This window comes from Ceratotherium simum, chromosome 34 (assembly GCF_057802395.1).
Source record: "Ceratotherium simum simum isolate JZ-2026a chromosome 34, ASM5780239v1, whole genome shotgun sequence".
Lineage (NCBI taxonomy): Eukaryota > Metazoa > Chordata > Mammalia > Perissodactyla > Rhinocerotidae > Ceratotherium > Ceratotherium simum.
This window is the reverse complement of record NC_141933.1, coordinates 9,621,405-9,639,914: the sequence shown is the minus strand read 5'-3', so window position 1 is coordinate 9,639,914 and position 18,510 is coordinate 9,621,405. Positions and strand designations below refer to the sequence as shown.

At 37.7% G+C, this 18,510-nt stretch overlaps 1 protein-coding gene across 1 annotated transcript in view; it reads left to right on the top strand.

Moving 5' to 3' along the window:
• LOC101400815 (organic anion transporter 7-like) overlaps nucleotides 1-14,281 on the top strand; it is a 37,447-nt gene extending 23,166 nt beyond the window's left edge. Inside the window, exons 4-11 of the mRNA XM_014792971.2 lie at nucleotides 32-186; nucleotides 289-457; nucleotides 1,760-1,883; nucleotides 8,975-9,090; nucleotides 10,330-10,544; nucleotides 11,973-12,081; nucleotides 12,539-12,742; nucleotides 14,076-14,281. Coding sequence (XP_014648457.2) covers nucleotides 32-186; nucleotides 289-457; nucleotides 1,760-1,883; nucleotides 8,975-9,090; nucleotides 10,330-10,544; nucleotides 11,973-12,081; nucleotides 12,539-12,742; nucleotides 14,076-14,124 — 1,141 coding nt within the window. The 3' untranslated portion in view covers nucleotides 14,125-14,281. The remainder of the gene's footprint in view (nucleotides 1-31; nucleotides 187-288; nucleotides 458-1,759; nucleotides 1,884-8,974; nucleotides 9,091-10,329; nucleotides 10,545-11,972; nucleotides 12,082-12,538; nucleotides 12,743-14,075) is intronic.
• Nucleotides 14,282-18,510: the final 4,229 nt, after the last annotated feature.

The window sequence follows — 18,510 nt, the reverse complement described above, 5'->3', positions numbered from 1 at the left end:
TTCCCTAATCTAACCTGTATCTGTTTCTCAGGTTTGGAAGGAGGTTAATGCTCAGATGGTGTTTGCTCCAGTGTGCCATTGCTGACACTTGTGCAGCCTTTGCTCCCACCTTCCTCATTTACTGCTTGCTGCGCTTCTTGGCTGGCCTTTCTGTCATCACCATCTTGCTAAATGGCACTATGCTCAGTAAGTTAACACTTTTGATTTTGTACATTTTCCAAGCCTTGACTTTGATGTTGACATTCTGCTGTTATTTAAAGTAAAAATCCTGTTTGTGTTTTCTTTCAGTTTTAGAATGGACATTGCCCCAATTCCAAGCCTTGGGAATGACACTGACAGTTTGTTCCTACAGTGTTGGACAGATAATATTAGGAGGTCTGGCTTACGTCATTAGAGACTGGCGCACCCTCCAGCTGGTGTTTTCTGTGCCAGTATTTGCCATCCTTCTGTCTTCAAGGTATAAGCTCTCTCTCAGTCTTAGAGGATCCTGGAATGAAAGATGCATGGAATCAGGACACATTAATTCTGTTTTGTCCTTGGTCAACACTTGAGCACGTGTTCTACTAAACTGTGCAATTCTAGGAGCTGAACAGACAAGACTGACAGATAACACCATGGACACTAAATTAAATGTGAATTTCAGATAAATAACATGTATTTTTACATAATAACATCCCAAATGTTATATGGCATATAGTTACACTGAAAATTATTCATGGCTTGTGTGAAATTTCTATTTATCTGAGAGCTCTGTATTTTTATGTGCTAACAGTATAAAATAGAGAATGGCCCATTACATTCAAAGTTTTGATAAATAACAAATAATATTTTAGTATAACTATGTACCAAATATTGCATGGAACATATTTACATTAAAGAGTTATTCACTGTTTATTTGAATATAAATTTAACTAGGCTCATTGTATTTTTAGGTTGCAAAATTGACACTTCTGAATAAGAGGGGAGCTAATATGACTCCAAGTCTGTGTTCCCAGCAGACAAAGTGTACTGCATTACGGTGCCATCCTCGTACTTTCCTAGTTATGGTACAAGAAAATGTAAATTTATATTTTTTGTATTCCCGAACAGTGGTACTTACTAGATAGCAGGGGAAAGGCATCTGTAGGAGAGGAAAAACTTCATTCTACCCTCTTAGGTTCTGTGGATGGCCTAAGAATTAAACTGACGTAAGACAGATTAACAGAAGAAACACATACAAATTTATTTACTATTTTTACATGTACATGTGAGTCTTCAGAAGGAAAATGAAGACTCAAAAAAGACAATAGGCCAAAAAGCTTATAAAAGTTTTTACACACACAAAAAAAAAACTCTATAAATTATGGGGGTGTGACAAGACAAAGTGGCTTGGGTCGGGGGCATTAACTTGTGGAACAGTTACTAGGAAATATATGGGGAAACTAAGAGAAAATGAGTTATGTTAGTAAGTTTGTTCATACAAGTCAATTTCATGTCAAATCTCGGTCTCTGGTGATAAGAATGTTCTTCTCTTCCTGGCACTTGATGGGTACTTTTAATATGGGAAATTTTGTGACAGACTTGGAGGTAGTAAGGGAGAGGTTAGAGAAATCTTTCTGCATCTGCAGTTTCTCAAGTGCCTTCAGCTCATTATTATCAATATGTCAAATAAACATATTTTCAGTGGCATATTCCAAACCCCTTCACATCTTTGGACAAAGACTATGTGAAAAATGGGCAAGTGAGAGTTAACTGCACCTCTGTTCTGTTCTTTGGTCAGGTGGCTGGCAGAGTCTGCTCGGTGGCTTATCATCACCAACAAACCCAAGGAGGGCTTAAAGAAACTTAGACAAGTAGCACACAGAAATGGAAGGAAGAATGTTGGAAACACCCTAACCCTGGAGGTGAGGAGGATGGGAGCTGGATATGGCATGTAGGGGAGGCATAACCTGACATTTTATGAGTCAGTATCCATAAGAGGAATGGAAGGTAAGATCTCAGGAGTGGTTATAAGTCTTCTGACCTCGCTCTCCTGGTTCTCAATGAGTGTTAACATTGTTTGGGTTAACATTAGGAAAGGACATGCTGTTGCTGAAAGTATTGGACACGTATTTTACTCAATGATGGCAGAAAGCACTGAGTATTTACAATTGTAAAGATCGTAGACTCACAAAGAAAAAATGGGAAAAGGCAAATAAATGAAACCAGAAAAGAAAGAGGAGAAATTACAACATATACCAAGAAATACAAAGAATTATAAGGAAAACTATGAAACTATTTATGCAAAAAATTGGATAATCTGGAAGAAATTGATAATTCTTAGAATTATACAACTTTTCAAAACTGAATCAAGAAATATAAAGAATCTGAACAGACTGATCACTAGTAAGGAAATCAAAACAGTAATCAAAAACCTCCCAAAAAACAAAAGTCCAAGACCAGGTGGCTTCCCTTGTAAATTATACCAAATATTCAAAGAAGATGTAATACATATCCTTCTCAGTCTTCCAAAAAATTGAAGAGCAGGAAATGCTTCCTAACTCAGTCTATGAGGCCAACATTACCCTGATACCAAAACCAGACAAAGACAACACAAAAAAAGAAAATTATAGGCCAATATCACTGATGAACATAGATGCAAAAATCATCAACAAAATATTAGCAAATCAAATACAGCAATACATCAAAAGGATCATACATCATGATCAAGTGGGATTTATTCCAGGGATGCAAGGATCCTTCAACATCATCAAATCGATCAACATGGTTTACCACATTAACAAAAGGAAGAATTAAAAACACATGACCATCTCAATAGATGCAGAGAAAGCATTCAACAAGATACAGCATCTGTTTATGAGAAAAACTCTGATTAAAATGGGTATAAAAGGAAAGTATCTCAATAGATGACTTTTTTATATTGTAGAAAACCCTAAAGAATGCACAAAAAGCTAATAGAATTATCCACCAAAACAGTAAAGTTGCAGGGTACAAAACAATCATACAAAAATCTGTTGCATTTCGGGCCAGCCTGATGGAGTAGCAGTTAAATGCACGCGCTCCGCTTCAGCGGCCCAGTGTTCATAGGTTCGCATCTTGGGTACCCACTGACGCACCACATGTCAAGCCATGCTGTGGCGGCGTCCCATATAAAGAAGAGGAAGATGGGTATGGATGTTAGCCCAGGGCCAGTGTTCCTCAGCCAAAAAGAGGAGGATTGGCATCAGATGTTAGCTCAGGGCTAATCATCCTCACACACAAAAAAAATCTGTTGCATTTCTATACATTAACAATGAAATAGCAGAAAGGGAAATCAAGAATACAATTCCAGTTACAATCAAAACAAAAATAATAACATATGTAGGAATAAATTTAACCAAGGATGTGAAAGACCTGTACCCTGAAACCTATAAAACATTGTTGAAAGAAATTGAAGAACACATGAAGAAATGGAAAGATACTCTGTGCTCATAGATTGGAAGAATTAACATGCTTAAAATATCCATTCTTCCTAAAGCAAGCAACAGTTTCAATCCAATCCCTATCAAATTGTCAACAATATTTTTCACGGAAATAGACCAAAGATCTTAAAATTTACATGGAGTAACAAAATATCCCAAATAGCTAAAGTAATCCTGAGAAAAAAGAATAAAGCTGGAGGTATTACACTCCCTGCTTTCAATATATACTACAAAGCTATAGTAATCAAAACAGCATGGTGCCCGAAGGAAAAAATGGAATCAAGAGGCCAAAAATAAACCCACACATCTATGCACAGCTAATTTTTGACAATGGAGCCAAGAACATACAATGGAGAAAGAAAGTCTATTCAATAAAAGGGGTTTGGAAACCTGGACAGCCACATGCAAAAGAATGAAAGTAGACCATTATCTTACACCATACATAAAAATTAACTCAAAATGGATTAAAGACTTGAAGGTAAGACCTGAAACCATAAAACTCATAAAAGAAAATATAGCTAGTACACACTTTGACATCAGTCTTAGCAGTATCATTTTGAATATCATATCTCCTCAGGCAAGGGACATAAAAGAAAAAGTAAACAAGTGGGACTACATCAATCTAAAAAGCTTCTGCACAGCAAAGGAAATCATCAACAAAAAGAAAACACAACCTAACAATTGGGAGAAGATATTTGCAAATCATATATCTGATAAGGGGTTAATATCCAAAGTATATAAAGATTCATACAACTCAACAACAAAAAAACAAACAACCCAATTAAAAAATGGGCAGAGGATCTGAAATAAGATATACAGATGGCTTTGAAGCACATGAAAAGATGCACAATAGCACTAGTTATTAGGGAAATGCAAATCAAAACCTTAATGAAATATCACCTCACACCTGTCATAATGGCTATTCTTAAAAAGACAAAAATAACAAGGGTTGGACAGGATGTGGAGAAAAGGGAACTCTCATACACTGCTGGTGGAAATGTAAACTGGTGCAGCCACTATGGAAAAGAGTAGGGAAAGTTCTCAAAAATTGAGACTAGAACTGCCATACGATCCAGCTAATCCACTTTTGGGTATTTATCCAAAAAACATGAAACACTAATTTGAAAAGATATATGCATCACTATATTCATTGCAGTATTATTCATAATAGCCAAGACTTGAAAACAACCTAAGTGCCTATCAAGAGAGGAATGGATAAAAAGATGTTGTGTGTATATACACAATGGAGTACTACTCAGCCATAAAAAAATGAAATCTTGCCATTTACAACAATATGGATGGACTTTGAGGACATTTTGCTAAGCTAAATAAGTCAGACAGAGAAAGGCAAATATCATATGATTTCAATCATATATGGAAGATAAAACAACAACAACAACAATAAACAAACACACAGACACAGAGAAAAGATTGGTGGTTACCCAAGGGGAAGGGGGGATGGGGAAGGGCAAAAGGAGTAAAAGAGCACAGGGGTCTGGTGACAGATGACAATTAGACTTTGGGTGGTGAACACAGTGTAGTATACACAGAAGTCAAAATATAATGATATACACCTGAAATTTACATAATGTCATACACCAAAGTTACCTCAAAAATTAATTAAATGAAAATAATTATTTAAAAGAATATTGTATATTGGTCTCACTCTGTGTAAGAGAATGTAATTAAAAGTAATCCATTTCTTTCCGACTAATGTTCAGATGGCCATTTTTCAGAACAGTGATGCCAGTAGAAGGATTAGTGACCATGCAGAATAGAGCGTAAGGAGGTTCTCCTATTCGTTGATTCCCCCATACACTTTCTTTCATGTTATATTTAATGAGTGCCGACCGGTGGCAGGTTTTGTTCCATCCCTGGAAACATGGCAGCGACCACAACGGTCCAAACCCATGTTGTGTGGAGTTTACATTCTCCTTATTACAAGTTCTAAGAGCATGACTGAGTGGAAATGCCCCAGAGAAGTCTTTCTCTTTCTTATTTTCCATCCCAGGTGTGGAAGGCAGATATTGCTGTGCGTCCTTAGTTAAATCATTCTTTGTCATGCACATGCATAAAGTATTTATTGAAAAATTATATTATGTCAGGCATGGTGCTAGATCATGAATAAGAGAATAAGTCAGAGTCCCAGCCTTCAAGGAACTTCCACACTAATATAAGAGAGAAAGATTCAGAGACATTTTTAAATCCAAATGTGTAAAATGATAAGAGAATGTAAAGAATGCTAATGGAGATGAGGAAAAAAATCTGCCTTCCTTTTATTGATAAAGGAGAGGATTAGAATTTGACCACTCAAAAAGTGGTCAGCCTGGTGGCATAGTGGTTAAGTTCACATGCTCCTCTTCAGTGGCCCACGGTTCATGGGTTCAGATCCAGACCATGCTGTGGTATCACCCCACACATGGGGTCCTCAGCAGAAAGAGGAATATTGGCAACAGATGTTAGCTCAGAGCTAATCTTCTTCACCAAAAAAAAAAAAAAAACGGAGGACTAGAACATTTCTGAAACATGTACAGTGGCTTATCTGAAGAAAGATCTTATAGTCCCAGAAAATGCAGAGGTCCTTTAGAATATTTCAAATAATGCTCCTGAGAATTCAGATCCCACTGAAGACGGCTGGAGGAAATCAGGTTTCCCCAGAGGTGAAGCTATTACACAGACAAGAGGGGCACTGAGGGTTCCTGATATGATGGGGAGAACATTGGCTTGTGCTTTAAAAAAAAAAAAAAAAAAGATGGAGGTGGACCTTGAAATTTAAAGTGGAGCTCTATAGCATTTCTGTACTCTGTTAATACATGCTTAATTATATAAAATTCTTTTGGGCTAACTAACTTCTCAGGAATTATCCTTGGTTCAAAGCCCAGACTTGGCATTTTGCCTACCAGAGTGGCCCAATCCAGAGAAGGAAACCTTAAATATTTACAGGGGTCAGGCGGATACAAAAATAAGTGATACTAGCTGAAAGCAGGAAAAAAACAATGCAGAATCAAGGTGAATGGCAGCTGAAAATCACCTCGGTGCCAGTGGAAGAAAGAGCACTTGAGTAGCAGTTAAAATGTGGTCTAAGCAAGAGATTCTGTCCATGAATTGGTAGCTACTACACCTTCATTTGATTTTTGTTTTATTCTGTAAAGATAATTCAGAAATTTGTGATCTTAGTCTTGTTTTAACCTCCGTCTGATGGATTGCCAAACACACTAGCTCAGACAATTCTCCTAAGGTAAAGCTGCTTCACTTTATATCAATACCAATCTGTTGACTGCTCTAGGTCTCCGGGTGGGGTGGCCTTTCATTTCTCTGAATTCCCTTCATCGTGGAATTTTCTATAATGAGCTTCATGGCATTGTTTCATTTGTACAGATGGGATGAGAATGGATCTAATATTATTTAAATAATTAATAAATCAATAACTGCCTGAGCTATGCTAGATACATTTGTGATCTCACGTATGCCTTGGAAATCCGTGTGAGAGAGGTATTATTCTTTCCTCCTACTTCTTCTCTTGATCTTGAATTTTTACCTTTTCTTCTCTTTATTTTTTTGAGGTATAATTGACATATAACATTATATTAGTCTCAGGTGTATAGCATAATGATTCAATATTTGTGTATATCATACAATGATAACGGCAATGTCTAGTTAACAGCCATCACCATAAATAGTTATAAAATTTATTTTTCTTGAGATGAGAACTTTTAAGGTCTACTCTTTTAGCAACTTTCAAATATACAATACACTACTACTTACTATAGTCACCATACTGTACACTACATCCCCATAACTTAATTATTTTATAACTTGAAGTTCATACTTTTTGACCCCCCTCACTCATTTTGCCCAACCCCCCCATCCCCCACATCTGGCAACCACCAATCTGTTCTTTGTATCTATGAACTTGGTTTTGTTTTATTTTTTTTAGCTTCCAAACATAAGTGAGATCATGCAGTATTTGTCTTTCTTTGTCTGACTTATTTCACCTAGTATAATGTCCTCTAGGTCCATCCATGTTATCTCAAACAGCAAGATTTCTTTTTTATGACTGAATAATATTTCATATATATGCATACCACATTTTCTTTATCCATTCATCCATCAATGAATACAGGTTGTTTCCATATCTGTGCTATTTTAAATAATGCTGCAATGAACACGGGAGTGCATATCTCTTATGAAGTTAGTCTTTTCATTTTCTTTGGATAAATAACCAGAGTGGAATTGGTGGATCATATAGTAGTTTTATTTTCAATTTTTTGAGGAAATTCCATACTGTTTTCCATAGTGCTGTGCTAGTTTACATTCCCACCAACGGTGCATAAGGGTTTCCTTTTCTCCACATCCTCATCAACGCTGGTTGCTTCTTGTCTTTTTGAGGACAGCCATTCTAACAGGTGAGGTAGTATCGTAGTATTGTTTTGACTTGCGTTTCCCTAATGATTAGTGATTTTGAGCACATTTCCAGGTACCTTTTGGCCACCTGTACGCATTCTTTGTAAAAATGCCTATTCAGATCCTCTACCCATTCTTAATCAGATTGTTTGTTTTTTGTTATTGGATTGTATGAGTTCTATACATATTTTGGATATTAACCCCTTATCAGACATATGATTTGCAAATATTTTCTCCCATTCAGCAGGTTGCCACATCTTCTTGTTCTTATTCATCTTCTTTTTTAAGTTTTTTAATTGATGTTGTAATAGTTTATAACATTGTGAAATTTTGAGTTGTACATTTTTGTTTGTCCATCACCATATATATGTCTCCCTTCACCCCTTGTGCCCACCCACTACCCCCATTGCCCCTGGTAACCACAATACAGTTTTCTCTGTCCATGTGTTGGTTTATATTCTTATTCATCTTTTTAACGACAAGGAAATTGAGGCTTAGAGATGCCCTGTTACCTTTCTCAAGGTACACACCTAGCATGTGGCAGAGCCAATGTATAATGCCAGGTTATAAAGTTGGGGCATAAATCATACTATACCAAGATATCCCCTGATGTCATCCTCAGCTATCTTATTCACGGAGACAAAACATATACCAAAATTTCCCTGAAAGAAGCTGACCCAAGGACCAGAATAAAGGCTCTCAGGAAATTATTCTCCTTCCTGAAAAAAAAAAGTATTTTTCTACTAAGAGCAGCCAGCTAAGAACCAAGCTCATTTGCCAGACCCTTCGTGCCCTTCTGGCATAAAGGAAGCTTTGGACCATAATCCAAGCAACTCTTCATTTAGTCCCCTTCCTGATCTAAATCTTTAACATACACACCAGTTTTGATGCCCTGCAGCCAAATTGAGTCTCATGTTAAAATGTCCTTGTTGCTACAGAATTTCCCTCAGGCGCCTATAACTCCCTAATTCAGCTTTCATACCACTTTTACACCTGTCATTGCATCTTCCATGGCTATATTTTTCAGTGGACGAAAAGAGAAGTCATCTCTCTTGACCTCTGTTGGGGGCTTCACAATGTCTACCATTTTGTGACAACTGAGTAGTTTGCTGTTGTTATTGTTGTTGAAGGTTTTGAGATCCACCATGCAGGAGGAGCTGGAAGCAGCACAAAACAAATCTTCTCTGTATGACTTGTTCCGAACACCCAGCATGCGTAAAAGGATGTGTGTACTATCCCTTATGAGGTAGGCTTCACATAGTACACGAGGAATGTTGAAATAGTGAAGACGTGATTCTATATCTTATTTCAAAGTTATAACATGCTATAGGGACAGACTTGAGATAAAACATGAAGAGGTAATAAAGATAACTGTTATGTTTGGAGGTAGTGAAAGGGTTATAAAGGACTAACATGGAGCTAATTGTACAGTTAGGAGTTTTGTTATCACATCCCTCTACTAGGCTCATCACTGGAGATGAGGCTGAGAACTTCAATCACAGTACAGCCTTTGGCTTTACGTTTCTTCACTTGTTTGTTTTCATTTTAATTGAGGTAAAATTACAAACAGTCAAGTGCTCAAATCTATGCAGCTCAATGAATATTTCCATATGTAAATATATAACTATCACCCAGATCAGGATATAGAAAAAACCCAAGAAGGCCCCCTCATGTATCCTCCACTAAAACACTCTCTACTTCCCAACAAAACTTAGCAACAATTACAGGCTCCATTATCATACTATTATTTTATGATAATTTTTAAATCATTAACTTGCAAGGAAATTGTGTTTAAAATGTTCCCAATATGTGTTTAATCAGGCAAGGTAAAACACACAGACTCAGGAATGACCATCATGAAGGAAGTTTATACTCACAGATCCCTAGAAAGAGAAGGCATGAAACAGCACACAGGGCTGTGCAGGAAGGCACCAGGGTCAAGCAGAAGGCCCAAGAGAGAAGAAAAGGAAGAGTATGGCCCAGAGCCTTTATTGGGGTTTTTGTGGGAAGGAATGGGAGAGGAGTGTAGGTAACCTGAGTAAGCTTAGGATTCGATAGTTTGAATAATTTTAATGGACTCTGGGCTACAGTGGTGTTCTGTAGTTGTCCAGTACCTGGCAAGGGGATGATTTAGGGCAAGGGGAACATTGACTCGGAGTGTGAGTTTGGTAAAGGAGATGGCCGGGGGTGTGGGCTCTAGATTGGTGGTTTGTATATGAAAGGTGCACTCACAGGGGAATCATTTGCCTTCTCTAGGAATTAGCTAGCTCTGGGAAAGGCACACTGTCCAGGATCAAGGCCCTAAATGCCACAGTATCAAAACTACAGAAAATAATAAAATGTAACCAACACAGAAATATTCTACAAATCACACCATGCATCTATTCCTTACACCTACCCCTGGTTTCCTGGCTCAATATTATCATTTGTAGGACACAGAATCTAAACCTGATGACATCTTTCTTTCCTCTTCCTTTCACCACAGATTTACAACCCTCATTCCCTTTTTTGGCCTGAGTCTCCACATCCAACACTTGGGGAAAAATATTTTCCTGTCCCAGATTCTTTTTGGTGTAGGCACACTCCCGAGCAATTATGTTGCACTTTTGGCACTGAATCACCTGGGCCGTCGAGTCAGCCAGATGACTTTCCTGTTCCTGCTGGGAATCTCCATTCTGGTCACCACATTTATACCTCAAGGTAAGAAAAGAGCACACGTTGAAGAAAGAAGATGTGTTCCTCCCATTCCTCATGAATTGTACTGATCACACCTATTTGAAGCCAGAAGGAAATGCAGATTGTGTTCTAACAATACTCTGAAGCCAATCTGAAGGTTTAGTACATATTCTGCCATTAAGTTGCCGGGAAAAGAGCTTAAAGCCAGTTAAGGTTGACTCTGAGATATGATGTATTCATTATATCTGAGAAGTATCCGGAAACTGGTGCCATCTTTTACTGGTAGTTTCTCTATGACAGCAATCGCTCACTTACCTTTGGCCAATCACACTTTACATAGCAAGCATGGAGGGTCTTGTCCTTGTCATTGTATTCTATGTGAGGACACAATACTGTCACTTCCCTGTCTGGGGTCTCGCTTATTACTACAGCTTCAGTGACAATTTATTCTCTGATCTCTATGTATCCACTCATGTGTCTCATACTGGGTCTCCATAGCTGAAATTCTAGTTTAAAGGAATCAACTTGACTTTAAGAAAAAAAATTCCTTCTCTTCAGGCAGAGAAATGACTGCAGGAACAAGGCACTAAGCAGTTAAGAGCCTCTCTCAGAATCTATTTTACTAAATTGAGTGATCATATGTAATGAATAGGGGAACCCAGGTGGTCACCATGCTTAACCCAACTCCAACCACAGTTATGTATTTTACAACATCCTAGATTGGTGGGTTCCACTCTTCATCTTGAATGTCAGCAATGATGCAAGTTTGCTGTCTTATAACAGAGCTCACTCCAATGTTGTAATGCCTGTAATGAAATTGGGGTGGGGGGATGGAGAGAAAGGAGAGGATAGAAAAACGAGTCTCTGAAGCTTTCCGTCAGAGGTTTCCAAAGTCAGGCTGTTTTCCTAATAGAGGCTCTTATACTGGATATTGAAACATTATTCTTGATCAACCTGCTCTCCAGCTTATCTATTAACATAGGAGTTCTGTTCTCTTATTAGTCTCTTCTGCCTGATTAGGTCCACATCAGTATTGTGTAAGATCCTAGGTTTTAAACTCTCAAAGACATGGATGAGTCTTAAACCCCTCACTTATTCATGGATGAGTCTTAAACCCCTCACTTATTGCACACATGACAGTCCTACATTCTATGTGAAGGGCAAAGAATACAGAACAGAATTAATGGAAGAGAACATCTGCTGGAAAATCTCAGATACGCAGGGAGAGTTGATGAAATAACTCAATTTTTTTATTCACCGTAAGCCATAATATGTAGATGTCACATTTCTCACCTGATTAAATGCTGCACATTTTATGCCTCTGTGCAGTTTCTCTACAATGTGTTATGTACTTACAAATATCTCCAATAGGGTCTTTTTCATTTGTAATTCAAAGGATGCTGATTCCTTCAGCTCTTATTTCCTGAGTCTCACTGGTCTCCCTCTCTCCAGGAATGCAGACCCTGCGTGTGGTTTTGGCAGCTTTGGGAATAGGAGTTTCTTCTGCTGCTATCACCAGTTCCGCTACCCATGGAAATGAACTAATCCCCACTGTAATCAGGTACAAATCTCATGGATGGTCATTCAGGATCAAAACAGACCTTTCCCAGATAATTGACACTTATTGGGGGAAGTAAACTAAGACCAGTTAGTTATCAAAAGTAGTTAATTACTACAGTAATAATAATAAAAATTATACCCAAATTTTATCAAAAGCTTTTTGCCCAGCACTAAGTCCTTTAATGTTTCTTCTCCTGTAATCTTCTGAACCATATGAAGGTTTAATGGTACTGATAAGAGCATTTTTTTAATGATCATATTGTGTCTTAATGCACATATGAACTTGAAAAAAATTGCTGGCAAATAAAATAGAAAATGTCCAAAACAAGAGTGTGTCATCAATCTCCATGTCTAAACACACTGATGTGCTATCTCCCGTAACCAAAGCAAAATAATAAATAAAAAATTATACATGTGGATTTTCACCATTTTCTTTGTATTATTGTTTGCACCCCAAGAGCAATAGCTATAGGAATCATTGGAGTTGCTGCTAATATTGGGGCAGCCGTAGCTCCTCTCTTGATGATCCTAACAGTGTATTCCCCACACCTGCCCTGGATCCTCTATGGAGTCTCCCCCATCCTCGCTGGACTTCTTGTCCGACTCCTTCCTGAAACCAGGAATCAGCCTCTGCCTGACTCCATCCAGGACGTGGAAAAGGAGTGAGTAAACCCTCTAACTGTCCCTTATGGTTGCTGTGCACTACAGATCTGTGATGAGGAGGGCAGAACACCATTCAGGGTCATTGTCTCCAGACGAAGGTTTAGACCCAGTCTATTTCCATATGGTCAGTTCCTTTGGTTTGGCTACAGCCTCAACCCTGCCACACAGTGACCTCAGACTCCCCCAAGGCTCTCTAGATCACACGATCCACTCTGCCCAACCTGCACTAGTAGGTTTAGTGGTGAAGAGGCCAAAATTAGGTGCCCTAGCGTGGTATTCACATCCCTGAAGGTATTTCACAAACATGCACAGATTCAAACACCAGATGCTCATCTCCCTGTCCCTGTCAGCCCTCAGCCCAGGAAGTGCAGCCCAGTGTAATGTCTCTGAGACTGCTGGTTATTGTAGACCTGTATAATCTGATTCTGATTCTCCAGAGAAACAGAACCAGTAGGATGTGTGTACGTACAGTGAGACAGATTTATTTTAAGGAATTGGCTCACAGCATTGTGGCAGCTGGAAAGCCTGAATTCTGCAAGCAGGCAGCAGCCTAGAGACCCAGGGAAGAGTTGAAGGAAGAGAAGAGTTCTCCAGCCTAAAGGCAATCTGCAGGCAGAATTCCTTCTTCCTCTGGGGGATCTGCCTTTTTCCCTTAAGGCCTTCAACTGATTGGCCGAGTCCCCCAACCCCCATTTTGGAGGGTAATGTGCTTTACTCAAAGTCTACTAATTTAAATACTAATAACATCTAAAAAATACCTTCACAGAAACATCTAGACTGATGTTTGACCAAACATCTGGGCACTATGACCTAGCCAAGTTGACAGATAAGATTAACCACAAGACTTGAGGAGAACCCTGTCACTGAAGAATCTGAGGAAGATGAGGGACAGGACAGGAGCCCCTCCCACAGATGTCAATATATCTCGTGGGAAGGAGTCCTGTTGTGCTGCCTGTGAGATTCAGACCGTCTTGTTTTCCCTGGGAAGGAAAGTGTTGAGAACAGAGATTTTAAAGTGATGAAGAATGGGAAAAAATTCTCAAACTTTTCTCTACCTCCTTTGCCTTATCCAAAACCCCCTCTTCCAATGCCATGGTGTCCAAGGCTGAGAGTACAGACTATCAAAGCTGTTTTCCCAGATCCTGCAATGGGAGCTGGGTCTTTTCCTTCACAAGATTGACTCAAAAGCTTGGGGAAGGGGGTCACAGTTTATACCAAAGCTGGTTAGTGAAGGATAAGCTTGCTCTAAAGAAGGCAGAACATATCTGTTTATTCCATGTCTTTTCATTTTTTGCGTTGATTTGTTTGTTGGTTTCGTTGTATTTTTACCAGGAGAAAAGCAGAGCAAGAAGATATTTCTATGAACGTGACACCGTTGTAAGGAATTCCAGGACCTAACTGCTGATTCAAGTGCAAAATAAAGTGGAAAAGAAGATAATTCCTCGCAAAAGAAAATTAGCAAAATAAATACATAAAAATATATAATGAAAAAATGGATATTTTAAAATTGCAACATTAAATTATTAAGTGTAAAGTAGTTAACCATAATAAAAAATGTGAAGAAACCATAATGTTTTAAAAGAATTTAGAACATTTGCATAACTGTGGATAACCAGCATGTTTCTGGATAGGAAATTTGATTAGTACTAAAAATAACAATTCTTCCCCTAATTAATTGGTAGAATAATTGACTTAATTATAATGAAAAACTACATAGTTTTAGAAGAATTTAAAAAATAGATGCAAGTCTATCTAGAAATTACAAAGAAACAAAGTGATTCTAAAAAAGAGGATCAGGGAGTGATGTGAGGCTAGTTAGTGTATGGGGTATCATATGCGGACTTTATTATAGCTGCAATAGTCAAAACATTAAGAGCAGATGCATTTACATATCAAAGGAAGTCAAGAAACACACCAAAGTAAATATAACACCTAATATATAATTTTGGCATCATAAATCACAGGGCAAAAGAAATGATTATGCAACAAATAGCATGAATACCTATTTAAAAATAAATGACTAATAATGTGATTTCATACCCTACACCAAAAAATATTCTCTGTTAATAAAAAGTTAAATGGATAAAAAAAACTAAACCTTTCATTAGAAAATTTGGGTTTTGAGATAAAAAAGGTTTTGAATAGTAAAGCAAATGTCAGAAATTTAAAGACAGGTAGATTTGCATAATACCCATTTAAAGCCTCTGTTGGGCTAAATCTTAACAACTTGTCAAAGAAAACTAGAAAAACATTTACCAAAATGATAAAAGCAGTTAATTTTTGCTGGTGAACTTTTAGGTGATTGTTACTTTATTCTTTGTAAGATTATGTATTCAAAGTTTAAACAAAGAATATGTAAAATTCCAAAATACTATAAGATGTCAGAAATGAAAGAGCAAATGACAAAATAGTTTTCAAAATGTACACTTAATATGTAGAATTCTCATAATATCTACCCAAAAAATGATAAATAATTAAATAGAAAAAGGGTAAAAGGCAGAATATATCATTTTCAAAAGAAAAAAGCCACATAGGCAATAAATTTATGGAAAATTGTACAAACCCACTGGAAAACAAAGACAGAAACTCAAACGAAAGACCAACTTAATTAATGTGTGCTCAGGTCAAGGTTGATGAGAGAGCAGTTAAATAGAAACTCATTGATTGATAGTGGGATTATACGATAATTCAAGCTAAAGAGCTGCTAAAACCGCAGTCTGGCATCATTACCAAGAGCTTTAAAATAAACACTCATTAATTCAGCAGCCATTTATTGAGCATGTAGTAACTACCAAGCAGTGTGGTAACCACTCTGCACATGAAGATGAAAGGAAAAAATAGACATAAAACAGATGGAACAGGTATTCCTCTTAGTACACAAGTGCAGATGTGGTCTGCCATTTTTATTTTCTACAACTCAACATAATTTTAATTTAAGTTCCCATTTCCTCCAGATTGGAAGTAAATCACAAGTCAGTTAGCTGTGGGGATTATTTCCACACTCTTTCCCTACCAGAACTATGATCCGATAGGCACATGCAATGCCACAGTGATGAGGTGAGAACAAGAAAGGGCAGCCACTGGCTATCAGTTATCTGTGCAAAGAGGTTACCAGGTTAATACTAGCCCTGTACACAATTCATTGCTACAACTTCCCATTCACCACATGAGACATTGGAATCTGGGGCTTCCAGTCTGACTGATCAGCTCTCTACGCAGCCACTCTGCTTGGGACTTCTGCTTCTCTGGGGCACTACCATAGGTCAGAACTGGGTATCTCTCTCCCATAACCCACAGACCATCCCCTGATTTCACCTCTTCCCAAACACTCAATTTCCTTCCTCTTCTCTCATTACCTCTTACAGAGACCCTCTAGTTCTCCTACAGACTTTAGATTTTGAAAAGAAAGTCAATCAATCTTACAAGCTTCTTCTGCTTTTATCCTTCAAAGTGACCCAAGATACAAAGAAGCACAAAAATGACAAACTATAGAATGTGGGAAAGACACAACAGAAATTTTGAGGAATCATCCATCGGGAATGTCATTGGCTTATCCAGCCACATTCTTCCGCCTAATGAAATATTTGAGACCCTATCATGAAAAAGACCAGGTAGAATCTATTGTTGTGCACCTTGAAGAATAGTGGCCAGTCCATAGATTCTGGTGTTGCTGGGGGAGAGCGTCCCACAGTTGTTCTTGTGTGTTTGATGTTATAAACCAGCAGCTGTGCTCCATGAGATGGTCAGTGGTGCAGGGATTGAAAAAGAGTGAGGTGGGGAGTGACATCAGGGAACAGTTGGAAGGACCAGAAATCCATCTTTTCACGTGGACAAGAAAAGTACTGGGAGAAAACTTTCTGGTTAACTATTCTAGAAATATGCAGTCTATTCAAAGCCACCAGCTCCCAGGTGCTGATAAATCGTGATTAATTTCAGTCAATTTCAATCATTACCACAGTAGTGGCTAACGTCCACACACACTCATCACTACGGCAGGGAACCATACCCACATTCCTGGACCAGTTTGAGGGAGCCAGTGGGGGCAAAAAGGACCTTGTCCTTCAAACATCAAGGATCCGTGTTCTGATTGCCACTTCTGATCATAGAGGTACCGACACTGAAGCAGGTTGCCATTGTTGTAAACCCGACAGGCTGAAGCAGCTTCAAGAGATGTAAGGAGAAAGCACTTTTTTTTTCCTTCTCTTTCCCTTTTTCCTTTTGGGTGCTATACATTTATGTACTAGAACAATCAAAAGCAACCACATATACAGGGAAATTTAGAAGTCACCACTCATGCTCAGGTAAAGATTCAGGCTCAGAGTAGAACTGAGAAGACCTCAAGATTACATCTTAGGTTGATCTTTGGCACAGAGACACCCCGTAACAATTTTTAAAGAAAGAAAACCCTGGGAAAGGCAGAAAATCTGACTTCCATTTTTACCACATTAAGATTCAAATGTCAAGTTTTCAACAAAAAATCATGAGACACAAAGAAAGAGAAATCTATTACCCATTCAAAGGAAGAATATAAATCAACAAAAACCATCCCTGAGGAAGCCCAGTGGATGAATTTACAGGATGAAGTCTTTACAACAACTGTCTTAAGATATGCAAAGAGCTGAAGGAAGACTTGACAAAAGATGGGAAAATGATGTATGAACAAAATAAAAATATCAATAAAAAGTTTTAAAATATAAGAAGGAACTAGACAGAAATTATAGAGGTAAAAATTACAATAATTAAAAGGAAAATTTCCTTAGAGGGGCTCAAAGCCAGATTCTTGCAGGCCATAGAAAGAATCAGTTAATCTAAAGATAAGACCACTGAAATGATCAAGTGTTGGAAATAGAAAGACAAATATTAGGAAAGAAGAGAAAGAGTCTAAGAGACCTGTGCAACACCTTCAAGATAACCAATAAATGCATTGTGAGAAATCCAGAGAGAGTGACAGAAAAAGAGGCAAAAAACATATTTTAAAAAATAATGGCTTAAATTTTCTCAAATTTGATGAAAGACATGAATCTACAAATCCAAGAAGTTTAACAAACTCCAAGTATAATAAACCTAAAGAGACCCACACCAAGACATATTATAGCCAAACTGTCAAAAGACAAAGACAAAGAGAGACACATGAAAGCAGTAAGAGAGAAACAACTCATCACATACAGAGATCCTCAATATTATCAGCCAATTTCTTCAATTTCTTGGAGGTAAGAAGGTAGTAATTGATATATTCAAAGTGCTGAAAAAAATATCAACTCAGAATTCTATATCCAAAAACTATCCTTCAAAAATGAGAGCTAAATTAAGATATGTCTAGATAAAGGAAAGCTCAGGGAGTTCTTTACCACTAGATCTGCCCTGAAAGAAACGCTAAAGGTAGTTTTCATGTTGAAATAAAAGAACACTAGACAGCAATTCAAAGCTCCAACTATATGCTTTGTACAGGAGGCTCACTTTAAAGGCAAAGACACAAATAGGTTGAAAGTGAAAGGATTGAAAAAGATATTTCATGCAAATAGTTATCAAAAGGGATCAAGTAGGCTATACTAGTATCAGACAAAAGAGACTTGAATTCAAAAAGGTTACAAGAGACAAAGAGAACATTATATATTAATAAAAGTTTCAATATAATATCTATAAATTATACACATTTACAAACCTAACAACAGACCCTTGAAATATATGAAGAAAGAGAGAGAAAGATGGCAAACTAGGATACACAAGGCACTTATTGTCCTATGGCAACATTAATTTTAAAAAGTAG